The 19,435-nt window shown below is 35.2% G+C and overlaps 2 protein-coding genes across 5 annotated transcripts in view; both read left to right on the top strand.

Annotated features, from left to right (window-relative positions):
- The window catches only part of GOLM2 (golgi membrane protein 2), a 93,006-nt gene extending 90,210 nt beyond the window's left edge, over positions 1-2,796 (top strand). For both annotated transcript variants that reach the window (XM_032481329.1, XM_032481328.1), the window contains one exon: positions 683-2,796. In XM_032481329.1, the coding sequence (XP_032337220.1) occupies positions 683-753 (71 nt within the window). In that variant the 3' untranslated portion in view covers positions 754-2,796. The remainder of the gene's footprint in view (positions 1-682) is intronic.
- Positions 2,797-9,847: 7,051 nt separating this feature from the next.
- The window catches only part of CTDSPL2 (CTD small phosphatase like 2), a 68,250-nt gene continuing 58,662 nt past the window's right edge, over positions 9,848-19,435 (top strand). The window contains exon 1 of one of the 3 annotated variants that reach the window (XM_032481326.1): positions 9,848-10,262. The gene's annotated coding sequence lies outside the window, so the exon portion shown is untranslated. Of the gene's footprint in view, positions 10,268-19,435 lie in introns of all 3 variants that reach the window. The other 2 variants (XM_032481327.1, XM_014565342.2) reach the window with 2 other exon arrangements.

Genomic DNA, 19,435 nt, shown 5'->3' with positions numbered 1-19,435 from the left:
ACATTTCGGTTAGTATACTCCATTTAGGAAGTTGCTGGTAAGCTCTTTGCAGAAAAGCAAGGAAATTCACTGAAGTGTTAAATTTGGGGATTGTAAGTAACTTATTTTCTAATTTTTACATGATGACTATGGATTATTTTTATAATTAGAAAAAAACTGGTTTTTAAAGACATGAAAATGTATAAAGAACAATTTCTACTGAAGCTTTAAAGGACTTTCATCTATATAGAAACAATATATTTATATAAAAGGAACAACTCCTCAATGCTTGTGAGTTCCTAAAGCTTTGCTAACCATCTTAAGCTCTACTTGTTTCTTTCATCCTCTTTCTTCTTTTCCCTTCTTTTCTTCCTTCCTTCCTTCCTCCTTCCCTGCCTCCCATCCTTCCTTCCTCTCTCTTTCTTCTTTCTCTCTCCCACCCTCCCTCCCTTTTTCTCTTCCTTCTCTATCATCAAAAGATTTATTAAAAATAAGTTATCTTCCAAAATAGTTATGGACTTTTCACTCATTAGCCAAGCAACTAAGAAACAGAACACTATTTGAACACTAGCTGCAGGAGGTGTAAAAGAACAAGTCGAAAACTACATTAAGGCTGAGGAGGGAAAAAAAGATATTATTTGACTGAATTTCTGCAAGTGATTTTAAAAATAATATTCTTGATACCTAATTATTTTCCTTACAGATGATGAAGAACGAGAACTTCAAATGGATCCTGCAGACTATGGAAAGCAACGTTTCAATGATGTCCTTTAAGCCGTAAAGGAAAACTTCAGAATACCTAAAGTGCTGTAAAATGGCATCATTTCTACTTTGTCGACTTTGACTCTTGTTGTAAAGATCAGTTGTATCAGTTGTAAAGATACATTGAGATAGATTTAAGGAAAAATTTTAATGAAGGAATGTACCCATGTACATACGTGAACTTTTCATATTGTATTATTAAAGCAGAGACTTTTGGGGTTGTGTTACAGTTGAGCCAAAAACAAAGTAAGCAAAACTGTAATCTTTGCATTTAAAGCAAACTAATGTATATTTTACATTTTATTGAGACTAATTCTTTCCACAAATGGACAAACAGGAGAAAATGGTTGTACAGTTTATATGTTGCACATAGCATAACCATAGTGAGAACAGTTATTCAGCTGAAAAACTTTTTATAACTAATATATTCTTGTTAGCCCAACAGGTATTCTGTTTTATCTACCCTTCATCTCATACTCTTCAAGGAGTTATACCTAAAATAACTACATAAAAGAGAGGGGAACCCAGAAAACAAACACTGGGCAGCTGTGTGTAAAATCACTTCCCTACTCCTTTTATTTTACATGAATACTGACGTGTTTTGGCAGATAAGCTTTCAGCTGAGGCCTGATGGAAGTTGAGATAGCCTGCGAAGATATAACAATATTTATGATTTGTACCTTGCTTAGTTCATGAAATTGTGAAATGTATGATTGACAATATATTTCCAATTTTTATTTTTTCACATAATACCAGTGCTGTTTAACTATAACAAGTACTGGCTAAAATTTTTATATTTTCAGAGTTCAAGTTGGTGAAGATATTAATTATTTAAATGCCGGATTCTGAAAGAGGCTAAATCAACTTTGAAATGAATTTGCAACCAGTATTTCAAAGCTTCTCTGGTAGTTTTAGTGATCTTATTTGACTAGACTTTTGGAAGTACTAAATAAGGAATTTTAACAGATTTTTATTAGTGCACAGATAAATAGAAGTACAATGAGGTCTACAGCCATTTTATTAAAATAGCTTAAAAGTTTGTAATAAAGAGGAAAAATCTTTGTGTTTAATTTTTAGTTAAGAACCCATAAACCTCATATTTGCTAGACTTAAAAAATTATTTTAAATGTATTTGTCTTTTTTGACACTCTTCAGTAGAATACGTAAGCTAGCTAATCCCTGTTTTCTGATTGAAAACACTTTTAAATCTTACCCCCCTTCCCCCAAATAAAAGATTTGCTCATGAGAAATTTAAGCTTGCTAATAATTCTGTTTTTCAGAAGGGCTACAGTTAATTGCACATAAACATGAGATTTTTTTTCCCTGTACTCAGGTTCTAGTCAAAATCCAAACTTATAGAGGTTAAAAAAAAAAAAAAAAGATTGTTCACTTATTAGAGGTGCAAAATTCTTAGATTTCAGTTTGAAATCATTTAGCAACCAAGAAAAGATGTAGTGATTTACTAAAATTATTTTTTTCTACCATATCAAAGTAAGTAATTCATGCCTTTGCTATGAGAAGAGTCAGGCCTATAACGAATAGGTGTGACAGTTCACAGAATTTTTGTAAATGGAGTTAAAGGGAACTGATGTACACTTTTTGGAAGTTAGGATAGGAAGATGAATCTAAAACATATCCCTAGTAATACTTGATATTTAATACTGTAAAATCTTTACAAATGAAAACCATGAAATTTCCTGCCTTTGTTCCTTTATCATGAAAACAATCATTTGCTTATATGGTAGCTATTACTTACACAGCAAAATTTCTTCAATTAGCAGTCTAAACATTTTATAAACTGAGAAATCTTGGACCAATTGATAATATTTCTGACTGTATTAACATTTTAGTGCTATAAAATACTATGTGAATCTCTTAAAATTCTGACATTCTACAATCTATATTAGACATGCTGGTTTTATAATGTTTTACTTCTGCCTTAAGATTTAGGTTTTTTAAATGTATTTTTGCCCTGAATTAAGTGTTAATTTGATGGACACTCTGCTTTTAAAATCATCACTTACTGGGTTCTAATAAATTAAAAACTAAACTTGTTTTACTATTTTGCTGATTCTGATACACATACACACATAGCACACGTGATGCAAATAGTTACATTTTAACAATAAAATTTGAGTAAATTTGGAATTCCTTTTAAACTAAGCTAAACTAGAATGGCAGAAATTTTTACACTAGGGCTATTTACTGTAATGCTAATTTATTCAACAAATTTTAAATGCTTCGTATGGACCCAGCATTGTTCTAGGTAGTAAGAATACTTAAGTGGATAAGATAGACCATATTTCTGTTCTCATGGAGCTTACATTCAAGTAGGAGCAGTCAGACAATGTACATGTAAACACGTGAATCAGATAATTTAAAATAGTGATAAGGGCTATTATAAATAAACAAAATTCCAAGGTTCCAAGGTCTCTAAGGTGCCAAATAACCAGGTTTTCATGTAACTGAAACATTGTAGTTATGAGGCTAGAGTATCATACATAAAGAGGAGAGAAATGAGGCTAAAGAAGTATGAAAGGGGTAAGTTAGGGAGAATCTCTTAAGTTCAGGTTATTTGCTGACCCATAAAGAGAGAATGCAGAATATACAATATACATAGAAGGATGATTCCAGGGAAAATGTGAATATGACTTCAAAGTCATTCCTAAAACATGTCCCTTTATTTTAGAAAATCTTAAGATTGTATTCCTTTTGACTTCTCATTTGTATAATACATAATACTGTAACAACAAAATTTGCTAGAATATGAGGGCAGAGAATCTATAAAAAACAAAAACAAAAATAAAACAACATACTTATGAGGGAGATAGTCACTTCCCATAATGGCTGACCTTGGAAACATCTCTTCTCTCACATGTCTGGCCGAATGGCTCCAGTAAGACAAACCATGTGACATATTTACATTTCCAAAGTCTAGGTTATTGAGTCTTGACATCACATGTGGCATTAACTTTCATTTCTAATTGAATTACATCCAGTTGCTTTTAAAAGACTCTCCTCAGTTAGGGTTCCAAATGAAAAACCATGTATCCCAGAAAAAAGGGGGAATTTAATGGTCCATCTAAGCAAACTGCAAATAGGGCAGGTGTCTTCTGGACTTGAGGACAATTGAAACAAGGCCTTGAATGCTGCCAACTTTGTTTCACCACCTCCCATTTCTGCTTCTCTATATTTGTTATTATTACTTTCATTGTTATTACCTTCATTCTCTCAGACCAGGTCCCCATTCGAGGCTCTAACCAAGACTTCTAGCAGGTCATATTTTCTTAGTTTTGCCACCTGAGAGGGGCTGCTCCTCTTTCCTTAGTTCCAGTTCAAAAAACCTGAGGGAAGGGAGACTTCTGCTCTGACTATGACTGAGTGACTGATCTAGTCTTCCTGCATTTGTAGCAACTATAAAACTGGTTAAGATATATTAAGCACCCGTTTTCAGGCAGCACAAAACTGAAATTTCTTAGAGAAGGGAAACTTAAGCAGTTGAGCCCCACATCGGCCTTCTGGTGGTGCAAAGAGGCTGGAGTGCTAAGCCAAGAAGACAGAGATCATAGTATGGGCAGCTGAAGCAGTTGGAATCTATGGGATGGGGGATCAGAGAAAAGGAAGATATTCAGAGAGGTGGCCCCAGAAACCCACATATGGAGTCCCTGCAAGTCCATGGCTAAGGACAGGCTATATAATAACCATAACAAAACCACCTGATGCTTACTGGATAGCAATTGCTACAAAGTCAAGAATGGAACTGAGATATCAGAGGTCAAGCAGTGTTGGCACAGACAGTGCTAAGGGACATTGGGTTTCTGGACCTGCCAAGATGGAGATCTCCTTAACAACTATGGCATCCAGCTGAAAATCTAGAAAGGTTGCAGTTTAGGAGTAAAGACCATTCCCTAGAGTAAGACCTACTGTAGACCTGCCCTAACAAGCTCTGCCAAGATTGGCGAGGGAGACAGAGTATGGATTTGCGTTCTGCCAAATGAGAACTTATGAAACTCCCTGGGCTTTCCAAAGATATGAACTAACAAAGCATAAAACCAAGTCTATACTAGTTTAAGGTAGTCATTCAGTAACTTAAGTACCTGCTAAAACAAGAATCATCACTTTTCAGAAGATGATAACAGAATTCAGAATCTATGCAACATATACACAGTATTTAGTATTCAATTAAAAAAAATTACTAGACAAACAAGGACACAAAAAATTTTGATCCATAGCTAGAAAAACTGAGATGGTCCTTTTTATTGTTATATTGTTATTTGCTAGTGCAGGTATTAGAAATAAGTTCAAAGGTGAAATGAAAATATTTTAAATGGGTGAACAGTTAGAGAATCTCAGCACAGAGATGAAAATTATTTAAAGAAAAAAACCTAATAGGAATTTTAGAACTGCAAATTTCAATAACTGAAATGAAAAATTCTTTGGATGGGTTTAAAAGCAGATTGGAGATGGCAGCAGAATGAACTTGAAGACAGAGAAATATAGTTATATAAATATTTGGGAATGGAGGGTTAAAATGCTGAGAGACCCAGAAATGTGGATTTGAGATTAATCTTTCAAATATTTATTAAGTCTTCAAGATGCTGTCCACCCCTCTCCCTAATGCATAAGCCTAAAGATTCCATCATGAAAGAACAATGACCATTCTTTCAGTTACTTATTGAGTACCTAATATGTGTAGGGAACTGTTCTCAGTAGTGGAGACACAACAGTGACAAATTTGTTGCCTTCAGGGAACTTATATGCCATAGATAGATAATTATTTTCTATACTCATAGTGGTAAGTGCTATGAGAAAAATAAATATAAGTCAATAAATACTGATGGAAGAGTGCTATTTTAGATAGGATGATCAGAGAGGGCGTTTCTGAAGAGGTGGTGTGAGAACAAGCCAAGTGAATATTTGTGCAACACTATTTAATAAAAATATAATGCAAGCCACCTATGTAATTTAAAATTTTCTAGTAGTCACATTTAAGAAACAGGTGAAATTCTGATGTTTAACCAATATTTCCAAAATATTACCATTTTAACATGTAATCAATATGGAATACTACTGAGGTATTTTATATTCTTTTCTTTTGTATTAAATCTGAAATCTAGTGTATATTTTATATTTACAGCCCTTCTCATTTTGGACACTAAATTATCACTGAAAATTTTCATCAGTATTTAAAGTTCATAAAATTTATGTTGAATAAGTATATTCACATACTCATGTTCCAAGCATACTTACAACAGACTTTACTTTTTAGGGCATTTTTAAGTTCAGAGCAAAACTGAGTAGAAAGTACAGAGTCCCCATGTATCCCATTCCTACACACACACACACACACACACAGAGCTTTCCCTACCATCAACAACCTGCACCAGTGTAGAGTTGTTACAATTAATAAACCAACACTGATACATCATCATCAACCAAAATCCTTAGTTTACAATTAGGATTCACACTTTGTATTGTACATTCTATGGGTTTGGACAAATGTATGATGACATATATCCACCATTATAACATCATATAGAATAGTTTCACTGCCCTAAAATTTCATTGTGTTCCACTTATTCCTCCTCCCTTACCCCTAAATGCCTGGTAACCACTTATCTTTTTACTGTCTCCAAAGTTTTGACTATTCCTTGATGTCACATAATTGGAATCATACAGTATATAGCCTTTTCAGATTGGCTTCTTTCACTTAGTAATATGCATTTAAGATTTCCCCATGTCCTTTCATGGCCTGATAGCACATTTCTTTGTAGCTGAATAATATTCCATTGTATGGATGTACCAGTTTATTTATACATTCACCTACTGAAGAACGTCTTGGTTGCTGTAAGTTTTGGCTATTATGAATAAAGCTGCTATAAACATTTGTGTGCAGGTGTTTGTGTGGACATAAGTTTTCAACTCTTTGTAGCAAAACACACAAACATAAAATTTACTGTTGTATATTTACATTTTAAATTACAATTCAGCGGCATTAAGTTTATTCACAGTATTTTGCAACCATCACCACTATCTAGTACCAGAACTTTTTTATCACCCTACATCACCTGTTAAGCAGTCACTTCAGTGTTAATTTTAAAATTTAAGTTAATTAAAATTAAATTAAAAATTAAGGTCCTCAGCCACACCAGCCACACTTCAAGTGCTCAGTGGCCACACTGTAGTTAGTGGTTAGTGAATAGCACAGGTCTGGGGGAAGAGAATTAGAGGTAGAGGAAACAACAAATACAAAGCCCTTTATGCAGGAATATACTTTTACAAAGAACAGTTCATTGGCCAATGTGACTAGAGCAACAAGAGCAAGGAGTAGTGAATGTAGTCAATGAGGCAGCCAAGAGTCAGCTAATGGTGCTGCATGTCAATAGAAAAACTTTAGATTTTATTTTAAGGGTGATGGAAAATTTATAAAGAGGTTTAAAATGATCATTCTGACTGCTGTGTTGGAAAACTTGAAGGAGGTTAAAGAATGAAGCAGGAAGACTTCAAAGACTGTTCTAGTATTCCAGGTGAGAGATGTTGGTTCTTGAACCAGGGAGGTAGCTGATGAGAAGTGTTTAGATCCAGATATATTTCAAAGGTTTAGTTTATTGCACTTACAGTGGAGTAGATACGAGAAAGAAAAACTGTATTCTATAAGGTGGAGAATACAGAGAGAAACAGGTTTGAGAGAAAAAAGTAAATTTAGCATTGACAATATTAAGTTTCACATGGTCATTACCATCAAGTGATTGCAATATTGGAGCAAAATGACAGCTCTGATATTTTGATATTTATTATGAATATTGCTTCTTTAGTGAGCTGCAGTAAGAGTGATAAACATAACTCACAGAGATAGAATTAATATAAGATTGGTTTCTGAAGTACATATGCTCTATATATCCAGTATATATTCCATATATGCTGGAATAAGGGATCTACTGAAAGACTGTTGAAAATCCAGGATACTACTACATAGTGAACATCCTATTTCATTAATGTTTTCATATAGCATAGTTTTGAATAGTTCAAAAAGCACATAATGCCAATAGTTTTTTTACATTACATTTTTTTTTCTTGTGGCTAATGATTTGCATCTAAATATACTTCACACTCTTTAAGTTAGTATTTTTAAAACTTGATTTTATTTTAAATCTTGCACAGGGTTGTTACTGAAGCTTAATGACATTAACAACTACGATTTAAGGAGTATGGAAAACACCTTGCTAAGTGTTTTCATAAATAATCTCATGTGATCTTTAGATACTGCAGAAAAGAAGCTAGTAGAAAGAGACCACTGGATGTAAATGGTGTTAAAATGTTAAATAAATTGCAAAAGCATTTAGGCTTACTATCAGCAATCTTTCTAATCTTAACATCTAACAGTAGTAAAATTGCCATAGGACACAGGAGGATGTGGTGTATTGAGCAGAGGGACTTGAATCTTGATTGTATTTCTTACTAGGTGTCTTTGGATAAGGATCTGTTTTTCACTTTTTCTGTCCCCCTTTAAAAAAATTTCGGTGTCTTCAACTAAAGAATCGGGTACTAATATCACCTACCTATCTCACAGGGGTTGGGGGGATTCAAAACACATATAAATGTGCTTTGTAAATGGTATATTTTACTTAAGTTCTAGGAGGGACATTTTGAAATAACCACTTCTTGAAACATCTTTTTTCAAAAATATTTCCAATGTTACTTGATTCAAAAATTATTTCACTAATCAGTTGGGGAAATTGTTCAGTAATTTATATTCTATTGCTTTCCATGATACACAGTAATTTCCATGATAATCAGTAATTGTTGATTTTGAATTAGTTTTTCAGGAATCTATTATTTTGTGAACTATTACCAGTTCTGCACACTGTATACCACGGGCTCTCCATAAATGTCACATTCAGACTATTTCTATACCAGGAAGATTTAGGATCCAAACGAATTTTGAGCTCTGACAGAATCTGTAGTATAGAAGTCTCTCAGAAGACAAAGCACCTATTCCACACTTTGAAACAGCAACAACCATATTCACAAGGGTTCCGTGCTTACATCTCAGCCTCATCTCTCTCCACTATATGCCCCGCAACTCATCTATACCCCGTGCACAGAAAAACTTCCCCAGTGCTCAACGAGATCTGATCTTTGGACTTTTCCATCTCTAGTTTCCTTTACCTAAACACTGTAACATCAACTCATCCTGTCTCATTTAGATGTCATCTCATGAAAGCCTTCCCAGACCTCCTTATCGGTAGCCCTCCTGTGCTCTTATAACGCCTGCCAAGAACTTGTAGCCACTTTATCACACGGTATTTAAATCCTGTTTGTCTGCCTTCTTCAGTAGATTGTGAACTCTGGGAAGACAGTGTCCGTATCTGCCTAGTTCACTGTTATACCCCTAGCATCTAGTACAGACCTGACACATTATGGTTTTTCGATAAATATTTATTGACTTAATAATTAGAGTGGCCCGGAGTTTTAGTAAATAGATGATTCTCTTCCAACCACTACGCTTAAGGATTTTTTTGCCATTCCACTAGGTCTGGACGCTCCGGATTGACACATTCTCACCCTGTGAGGTCGGCAGTCCTTTGACCCAGGCCTGCAGGTAGGAACCCATTTGTCCTAATGGTCTCGCTTCGTTGCGAACCGCCCCGGACACTTGTGGGGTAGGTTTGTATAATCCACGAGCAACTGCTATGCCCTCTAGGTGATGTGCAAAGAGGACCTTCAGGGGCCACCGGGATCCCAGGAGAGACGAAGCATTCGTCTTATCCCGGCCTCAGGCAGGCGCTCTCCGCACACTACCTCCTCCACCGCGCCAAGCGATTGGTACCACCCGGTCTCACTCGGCTCCACCCACCTGGCGCGCCCGGGTTACTAAACCCTAGCCGCCAGGTTGAGCGACGCGTTCCTAAGCCCCGCCCCCCGGGGCGAGGGCGCGCTCCCCCTCCCAGCTGTGCCTAAGCAGTTCCGTTAGCAGCGGGAGGAAAAACCGTCCGTCGGGTCCCCGCCTCTCCACTCCCAACGCTTTACTCCCTACTCCCCCTGCGACCACTACACAACCAGCTACGGAGGCCCCTGAAGTACAAATATCCCCCAGGCACTGGCGTAGCCTCATAGGTTTTGTCCTTGTTACTCCATCCGGTTTTTGGCCCTGCGTTCAGTTTTTGTCAGGAGTTCGGGCTCGCGAGTTTCTTCCGGCGGCAGGAACTCTAACGCTCTTCACGGAAGTAGAGTTGTTTTTTTGGCTTTTTTTTTTCTTTGCCGTTGTGGCCGCCCGCATTCCTTCCCTCCCACCTCGCGGAATTGTGGCGGGAGGGGGAGGAGGAAGCCAAAGCGCCTGCGCGGAGAGGCCGCTTTCCATCCGGGTCCCTGTCCGTGCGGTGCAGCAGGTCGGTAGGCGGGAAATGGCGACTGGCTGAAGGAGCTGGTTCTGTTGCTGCTGCTGGCTAAGCGGGAAAGACACCACACATTGCGCAGTCGGGACCATCGCCGGAGTCTGAGGACACTTCTCTGTCGTCACAGTTAGGTAATCCCCCCCCTCCAGACGCTGCCGCTGCTCTCAACCTTAGTCCTCCTCCTCTTCCAGGGCCGTCTGCCGGGATCTCCTCCCCTTCTAAACCGGGTTCTCCAGCGGCTCTGGCGCCTTGGTAGGCATGCACTGCTGGCGCCTCGTACGTCCGCTGTGTGGAGCCGCTCTTCTCTGGACTTTCCCCTGGGAACAGAAAGGGAGCTCACTTCCCGCCAGCTTCAGCTCTCCGGCTGCGGCCTATGTTGTGATTTCTGGGGTTAGATTTCACTTTGCTACCCACCCCCACCCCGATCTCGTTCCTAGTCCCAAACCGTGTAGTCCCTCCGAGTAATTGGGTAGATCAGCTTTTCTAATCTTGACCCACCCGGTGTTTTCGATGTTTCATTCTTTCTAGTAGGGTGCTTTTAGGGGGGAGGGCGTTGCTCTATCTCAGTTTTTATGAACACCTTTTGAGTGTTTGGAAGAAGAGATTTCACTAAGTTCTGTTTGTCTTCTGTACTGTTAGAATGCTGAGTTGACACTGTTACTTTTTCAGATCAAGAGTAGTGGTAGAGAACAACCCATGTGGAAGGCCTCTGGTTTCTATAGTGGTCAATTAAGGGTGAATCTTACCGTCTGTAGTATTATACGCTTTCTTTGGGTATTAAATATCTGTATAGATGTGTACCTGTGCATTCTTGACTAGAATTACGTGGTAAATAATCGCATAAGTAAACCGTGTTTATTTACTTTTCACCCTAGTGGTGGCTGAATATGTGAATGATGGTAAGCACTTTAGAGTACCCTAGGGAAACCTACAGAGATACTGCTCGTAAACTGTTCTAAGATCCTAAAATGAAATGTACTTCGTAGATGTTCCCCCAAGGCAGGGCTTTATCTTTCTAATGCTAATAAAGCAATGTCAAGATTACTGCCCAACAAAGGTATACAAATTAGTGACTTAAAAGGTAGATTTATCTTCGTAATTTTCAGATTGTAGGTTTCTCTGTATACCATCTCCCTATTCTTTGACAAATTTAAACTTTTCATTTGTTGCCTAGCTGTTAGCCTTATAAAAGCAAGGAAATAGCTAGTCAAGGCTACTTTTATTTCTTCTTCCTCTCCTTTTTTCACATTGCAGACCAGTTGTCCATAAAGAGGCTGTTGGTGTTTTTTAGAATTTGTTTTTTAATCTTGTTAAATTTGGGGCCTTTGTAGTTTGTTTTTTTAAACTAGTCAAATTAAGTTTTTTAAATGTGGTTTACATTACACATCATTTGATGTTTGTAATTCAAAGGCTCTCAGCTCTGTAGGTTCAGTTTAAAAGACTTAACTATTGTTAGCATATTAGGATTAAATTTCTTTAATAAATGGGAACACACAAACATTATTATAGCCGTCATTTGGTAGATTTCCCCCCAAGGTCATAAAGAAAGTCAAGGCAAAATGTAGCTCTTAGGTGAAGCATTCTTTTCGGATTGAGCTGGACTTCATACTTATCTTCTAAAGCAAAAGAATGGGGGTGGGAAGTGGAGGTGAAGGCATGTCAGATACTTGCTGAGTTAATTTGTTTAAGAAATAGGGCCAAATATGTGACTTTAAAGGATGTAAAATAGATTATTGGCCTATGTAGGCTTTATCTGCACATTAGTGACCTTTGTGTAGTTTATAAAACATTGTTTTTAATAAAATGTGTTTTATAGGTAGCTGAATGAACATTGTATATAGACTTTGTCTTCAAGAATTCGCCTAAACTGTTTTAATTCTTCATTCATTCAGCTCTTCGAATACTCTTTTCAGTGTAGGTTGAAAGGCTGTGAAAGCTGTAAGTGGTATAGTCCTTAACCTTTGTGGACTTGTAGCTGTATAGAAATTCCAGATAGGATTGCAAGAAAAACCAAAATAGGATTGGTATGTTTTACAATACTGTAGTCTACATAGTCTCTCTCGGGTATTTCATTTGAGCTAGTAATGTTATTCTTTTCCCACTGTTAAGAAATTCCGAATAAAGTGTTTTATCTTTCCAGATTCATCTAGCTGATCTCAAGTTTGAAATTTCTGGTCAAGAGGTCTCTTAACAAGATTACTATATAGCAAAATCCATCCAGTTCTGGTCAAAAAAACCTCGGACCTGTTGTTCAGAAAGGAGGTACTAGACACTAGACTTGTAACTATAGGATTAATTGCAGGTTGAATAAAAATGGTATTAAATTATCTCAGTCATAGATTTTGGAACAAAGTGGTTTGTCAGAATTGAGACTAAACAATATCTAACTATATTTATAATTTACCAAGCTGTGAAAGCATAAAGTGGAAAATACACTTTAAGTCATAAATATCAAATGTGCTGCGAGGACCTCATACATGCTATGCTTCAAGTAATTCTTCTGGGTAGGTTAAAAAGTTACCTGACCATTTTAACTGGATTGGCTACAGGGGTCATTTACTCTACTTTGAAGATGAGATTTAACAGAGATGGGATTTAAGATAAAACCATATAGTTAAGTACTTTTAGTTTTCACTTACTTGACATTTGCCATGAGGCATATATCTGAGACAGGCATATATTCTTTACTGGTTGTATGACTGCATTAACTTTTTTTTTATTGAAGTGTAGTTGATTTACAATGTTGTGTATTAATTTTTAATTTAAAGTGTATTAAATTGTAATTGGATCTGCATTACAAATAGGTAGACTAGGTGGTTGACTATGCAGTATAATTTGAGAATTGCCATTGCCAAACTTTGTGTCTCTCCTCTGTTAGGAATTCTTCCTAAAGTGTTTTATTTAAAATCACAAGTTCTCTGGAAGAGGAAGTTTAAACTATTGCCTTTTATTGACAATATTAGCACAGATTAGTTTATCAGATAAATTCGTTGATACCAGAAACAGGTGAGGGTTCAGAGGCAGTGGAATATAGAAGTAAGCTTTTAAGCACTAGCTGTGATCAAGAGAGGTGTGTCATAGGAACGTTGTCTGAGGAAGAAAGGCGTGGCGGGGGTAGAATTATAGTGAGAAGCTTGGGCTTCTTGGAATCCTTTGGGAATCTTGGGAATCTGACAATAATGAGGAGTTAGACTAAGTGTGGTCCCAAGAAGAATTGTAAGACCTTACGGACAAACATGGTTTAAGTTGGCCAGGACTTTTGTTTGTTGACCTCATCTGCAGGTCCCCCAGTTAGTATGGTATTTTTAGAAAAGGGTGAAGAGAAACACTAAAATGCCATTGAAAATAAGTGTTGTAAAATATTTACAAAAGAAGTCTTTTACCTTTAGTATAAGTTCATAGTAGGCCAGTTGATTATATTAGGGACCCCATATTTTATTGGTAATCATAGGCTCTCCTGTATTAATTTAGAGAGGTTATAGAAAAGGAAGTATATTTAGATTAAACATGAATCATCAACAGTACTTTGACGTGAGGTTCTAGCAGTAAGGTTTTCATAATAGTTATAATTTAGGGCAAGGAAATTTGTTTGTTACTTTGATTAAAGAAACAAAACTATTAGAAGACACTAGAATTCTTCAGAAATAATTGGGATTACATTTAGTAATAGTGGCTTATATATAGTTTAGGAAGAATGTTTTTCTTTCTTTGGACTAAATGCTTCTATACAGAGAAATTGGGAACTGAAAAAGCAGAGCCTAAAAATAAATAAGAAAGGAAGATAAAGACTGTTAGCATCATAAAATGATATTTTAGGTTTCTTGTGTTGATCAGTTAAAGTAATGCTGAAGTAGTTTATTTTATTAAAAGAAGAGAATATTATTGTTTAAAGAAAAATATACAGAATAAGTATCTTTGAGAAAAATTATGATTATTTGTTTTAGTAATAATTGCTTTCTTTCTGGTGTTTCCCAAATATATGTGAATATCCTGGTGAGTTGAAAATGATTAACCTCTCACTGACCTTACAAGTACCTCTTTAGTGTATTTTGTTAAATAAGATAATTGTACAGTACAATCCTTTAATTTTCTGATGTACTGGTAAAAGTTATTTGAAAAATATTCACAGCCACATTTCAGACAGTCATGCATTTTTCCCTCGTTGGTAATACACATTTTTATTTTATTTATTTATTTATGTTGGTAGTAACAAACGAGAGCACTTCTGTTACAGAGTTATGGTTATACCTCATTTTGACTAGTAATTTAAATAAAAATTCCCTCTTAAAACTAAAGTTTATCTCAATCATAATGACTAGTTTTTCCTTGGTAGATAGTAATAAGGATAGTAGGAAGTTACTTCAGATACTCAAAGACTTCATAACTCTTTTTCCTTTTTGTCAACATCTTACTGATTCTTTTCTTAATATCAAATTAGTGTTTTTCTGAGGGTTTTACGTTTCTACTGACCTGAGAGTAAGTTGAATATAATTTTTTTTCTTTAAATAGATGTTTTTATTCAACGAGTATAAATAAGTAGTTATCTCTCCCCTTCCCCAGTTTTGGTGAGACCTGCTTAAATAAAAAGCACTCTTAGGAAAATTCTGCCAAAATTAGCTTCACTTTTTTTTGTCCTTCAAATTTTCTTTGTTAATTTATCTGTTAAGTACATTGTAACTTGCATGCATTCAGGTGACCCCAGTAAATTTTAAAAATTACATAGTTGGAATATATATATTCCATAGAAAGAGTAATAATATGATGAAAAGTGATAGACTGAAACAACAAGTTTCCCATGTGCTTTTGGCAAGTTTTCATGAATATTATAAGTACTTAGTTCTTATGAACTCATAAGTTATATTTTTGCTAAAATTAACATAATGCAATAAACATTGTATTATAAAGTTTTTTGATATGAATTTCTTTCATGCCATATAATAGAATGCCCTTTTTATAAGATGTATAAATTATATTTACTGTGGGTAATTAAAATTAAAAGTCTCCAAATTACTGTTCCCTTAAAGCTTAGGTGAAAGAAATACAAGGATGTCCTCAGCAGGATATATAGTCTCATCCTGTATATAACAAATACTGATTTTGCTCTAATGGTATTTCTGCTGAGTATGTACAGAGTTTTTGGTTGAGGTGCTGATGATAGTGTTTTAAAACATATGAGAGTAGTTGTGCCTCAATAGATATTTTCAGTGATGAACAAATGCAATAATACCACCTTTAAAAAAGCTGTTCATAAAAGTAAAAATACAAACAAAATTCAGTTCATATTTTCATTGAGCAATTTAATCATCAGTAATCTAACAACCTACATGTTTCATTTCTGTAGAGAAAATTAATTGATCATGGTTTTGGAAAATGCTTTATTTATTTATTTATTTATTTTTTTGGTTCACTGAAGAAAACTAAAAGGAAAAAGATGCTTAATTTTATCAACCTAATTCAGCAGCTGTTTTATTTTTTGTATATTTTCTGTATTTTTCAGATGTTTTTAATTATAAGTATTTTATTTTTAGTAGTTTTTGAAGAATTCTGTAATATTAGCTGGTAAAAAAGAAAAGTCATACATCAGGTAATAAGCACCCAAAAGACCACTTTATCACGCACTTTGGTGGGAGGGGTGCAGTGAAAAGAATCTCCCTGTCTTGGAGTTGATGCTTAATGGAATACTCTATATTACTCGTCTACTTAATCCTTCGGAGGTGGTTGGCTTTTGACTTTTATTAGGTAGTAGGTGGGAAGGACCTACTTTTTCTTTCATAAATATAAATTGAGTGATACCATTTATAATAAATTAACAAACCTTTAGAAATTTAGAGCTAGAGGAGACCAAAAGTATCCTCTAGTCTTTGTTTCCTTAATAATGAGTGATTTGAAGACTTTTTACCATGTAGTAAATGTTTGTCTTAATTAGGGTGCTTCGAGATGAGTTGTATGTGATAGAAGGATGAAAAAAGCTCAGATTAATTAATGACTCATCATCCATTTTGACAGCTCTTTTTTTTTAAGGTAAAATTTACATGTAGTAAAATGCAATAATCTGATGTCCAGTAGCTACTTCTACTGTTGAGGAAAGTGCTAGAATGATTGCATGACTTAATCAGTGTTCCAGCTAACTAATGATAGATTCAGGACTGATAACTTCCTAGTCCAGAGGTTATTCCTCTAGTAACTCCCTTGGCAGCCTACTCCAGAACTTGCATGCATATTTTATTTATATAGCCAATTTATTTTTTATTTATTTATTTTTTATTGAATTATAGTCAGTTTATAATGTGTCAGTTTCTGGTGTACAGCATAATGTTCCAGTCATACATAATACCTACATATACTTGTTTTCATATTCTTTTTCATTATAGGTTGCTACATATATATAGCCAATTTATGATTTATATATACCTAAATTTTGGGGAAGTGAAGACTTTGTTGCCTTTAGTTTGATTTGTGATCTTTACAATTTTCTTTATTTGTATTTTTTACCCACTTTGGTTTCCTTCTTCTCTCTTTCATTTAGCAAAAATTTGTTTGGAAAAATATACATTATGTTAGTCCTAGATAATTTGTTAAGAATCCTTCATATACAATGCGCTATTTTGTTGTTCTAATAGAAATTTGTGTGTTCAAGACCTCAATAGCAAATTATCAACTGAGTTTATGCTTCTATCATTATTTTAATCTTGTTAACACAAGACAGTTTGCAGCCGTAATTGTTGGCGTCAAATATTGCTTAGGGTCAGGGATTTTGTGAAGAGGAAGGAAATCTTAAGAGGAAGGAATATTTTTAGTTTTATTTGTAGGTCTCTTTTTGTGGGCAAGAATTGATTACCGCAGTGAGGATTGTTTGTGTTTCAGTGACATAGTTTTTCCCCCATTCTCTGGTGTCTGAGGGAAATGAGAAAAATTACGGTTCAGTTCAACAAAGATTGAGTTATCTTGTATGCCAGGTTGTTGGAATTACAGATAAGATCTCTGCCTTCAAGACTCTTACAGTTTAGTGCAATTAAAGGTACATAAACAAATTGTTTCAGTATGATTTGTTAAGAGCTAGGGAGAGATAATCATAGGTTTACACAGGTATGGGTATGTGGAAGTCGTTACTTTTGGGGGTGCATGATACTTCGGCTGAGCTTTAAATGATGAGGTTAAGAATTAGTTGAAAGGAAGGAATGTTTGGGGTAAAGAGAAAAGCAGAAGCATGGTACAGCATTGTTGGCAGGAAACTTATTACTGGAGTGCAAAAGTGAGGCAGCAAATAGCAATGAAAAAAGAGGTAGATCTTGTAGGGTTTTATATATAATGTCAGAGTTTAATCTTTATTTTGAAGGAACAGGCAGATTTGTGGAGTGCAGAGGATGGATTTAAAGGGGACAAAACTGAGAAATATTTTAGATTTCAAATCATCAGGATTTGGTGACTGACTGTAGAGAACAACAGAGAAGGAAGAATGACTAGGATGCTGAGGATGGTTTCCAGCTTGATGATAAGGTGGATTACTTATAATCAAGAATATAGTAGGAAAAATACAAAAGGAAAAGCAGGTTTTGAGACTAGGGATGAGATGGGGAAAGTGAATTCACTTTTGGGATGAGAGTCTGAAATTTAGAGATACAGAGAAGCTAAAAGAATTAATGTTGCAATTTGGAAGAATCCCCACTCCCCACTCCCAATCATGTTAGCTGGGCTGCAAGTACATGGAAAGTAAACTTCATGCCCAGTTTTAGATTGCTGAACAATCAGCTTTTTCTATTCCTGAAATAAGACCTGGTTCAAATGTTGAAAAAGTGAAAGTGTTTCACATTATATACCCCCCCCCCAATGTCGTGAGTGCTTAGGCTTAAAATGTTATTTCCCTATTGCTATGTTTGTTTTGTGATGTAATCTTAAATTGTATCCTTTTCGTTCATTAGTAGTAGAATTATTTCCCTAGTGTACTCATCTCCCTGTCTTTACTTGTTTTATTCTATTATTACTGGTAATAGAAAAGAACTCATCTGATAATGGCACTCTAAAAAACCTCAAAGATGGTTAAATTCTAACATGCATAGTAGAATTACCAAGATGGGGCTGTATATGTGTTTAAAACTCTTCCTTTTATCTTTTAAGTTTAGGTAATTTGATTATTGTAAGTATTATGTAGGCAATTTCTGACCTATACTTGGCTCAGTTAATAGTGCTGGCCTCGTTAAATGAGTTGGGAAGTGTTCCCTTCTCTTCTGTTTTCTGAAAGAGTTTGTGTAGGGTTTTATTTTATTTTATTTTTAAAGACATTTGGTAAGATTCTCCAGTGAAGCCATCTGGGTCTGGAATTTTCTGTTGGAGACCTTTTCCTACAATTTCAATTTTTAAAAATAGATATAGGGCTGATCAGGTTAACTATTGTGTGAGCTTTGGTGGTACAAATTTTTTGAGGAGTTTGACCGTTTTATCTAAATTGTTGAACGTATGGGCATAAAATTGTTAGTAATATTCCATTACTTTTATTTTAATGTCTGTGGGATGTATAGTGATGTTCACGCTAGTATTCCTAATACTGGTAATTTGTGTCTTCCTTTTCTTTCCTCATTCTTGCTGGAGGTTTATCATTTTACTGATCTTTTTAAAAAATCAACTTTTGGTTTTATTGAGTTTTCTGGAGGGGGTTGTATATATATATTTTTATTAAAGTATAGTCAGTTTACAACATTGTGTCAATTTCTGGTGTACGGAATAATGCTTCAGTCATATATGAACATACATATATTCGTTTTTATATTCTTTTTCACCGTAAGTTACTACAAGATATTGAATATAGTTCCCTGTGCTGTACAGTATGAACTTGTTGTTTATCTGTTTTATGTATATTAGTATCTGCAAATCTTAAACTCCCAATTTATCCCTTCCCATCTCCCTTCCCGCCCTGGTAACCATAAATCTGTTTTCTGTGTCTGTGAGTCTGTTTCTGTTTTGTAAATAAGTTCGTTTGTTTTTTTTTTTTTTTAGATTCTACATATAAGTGATATCTATGGTATATTTCTTTCTCTTTCTGGCTTACTTCACTTAGAATGACAATCTCCAGGTCCATCCATGTTGTTGCAAATGGCATTATTTTATTATTCTTCATGGCTGAGTAGTATTCCATTGTATAAATATACCACAGCTTCTTTATCCAGTCATTTGTCGATGGACGTTTAGGATCTTTATTTGGCAGCCCTGAGTCCTCAGATCTCTGGTGGGTTCAAAAAAAAGTTTAATTCTGTAGTTTATTTAGTTTTCTTTTTCTTCTGGTTGTTATGCTGGTAATGGCATTC

Source organism: Camelus ferus, chromosome 6 (genome assembly GCF_009834535.1).
Source record: "Camelus ferus isolate YT-003-E chromosome 6, BCGSAC_Cfer_1.0, whole genome shotgun sequence".
NCBI classification, from domain to species: domain Eukaryota; kingdom Metazoa; phylum Chordata; class Mammalia; order Artiodactyla; family Camelidae; genus Camelus; species Camelus ferus.
This window is presented reverse-complemented; position numbering and strand designations above follow the sequence as displayed.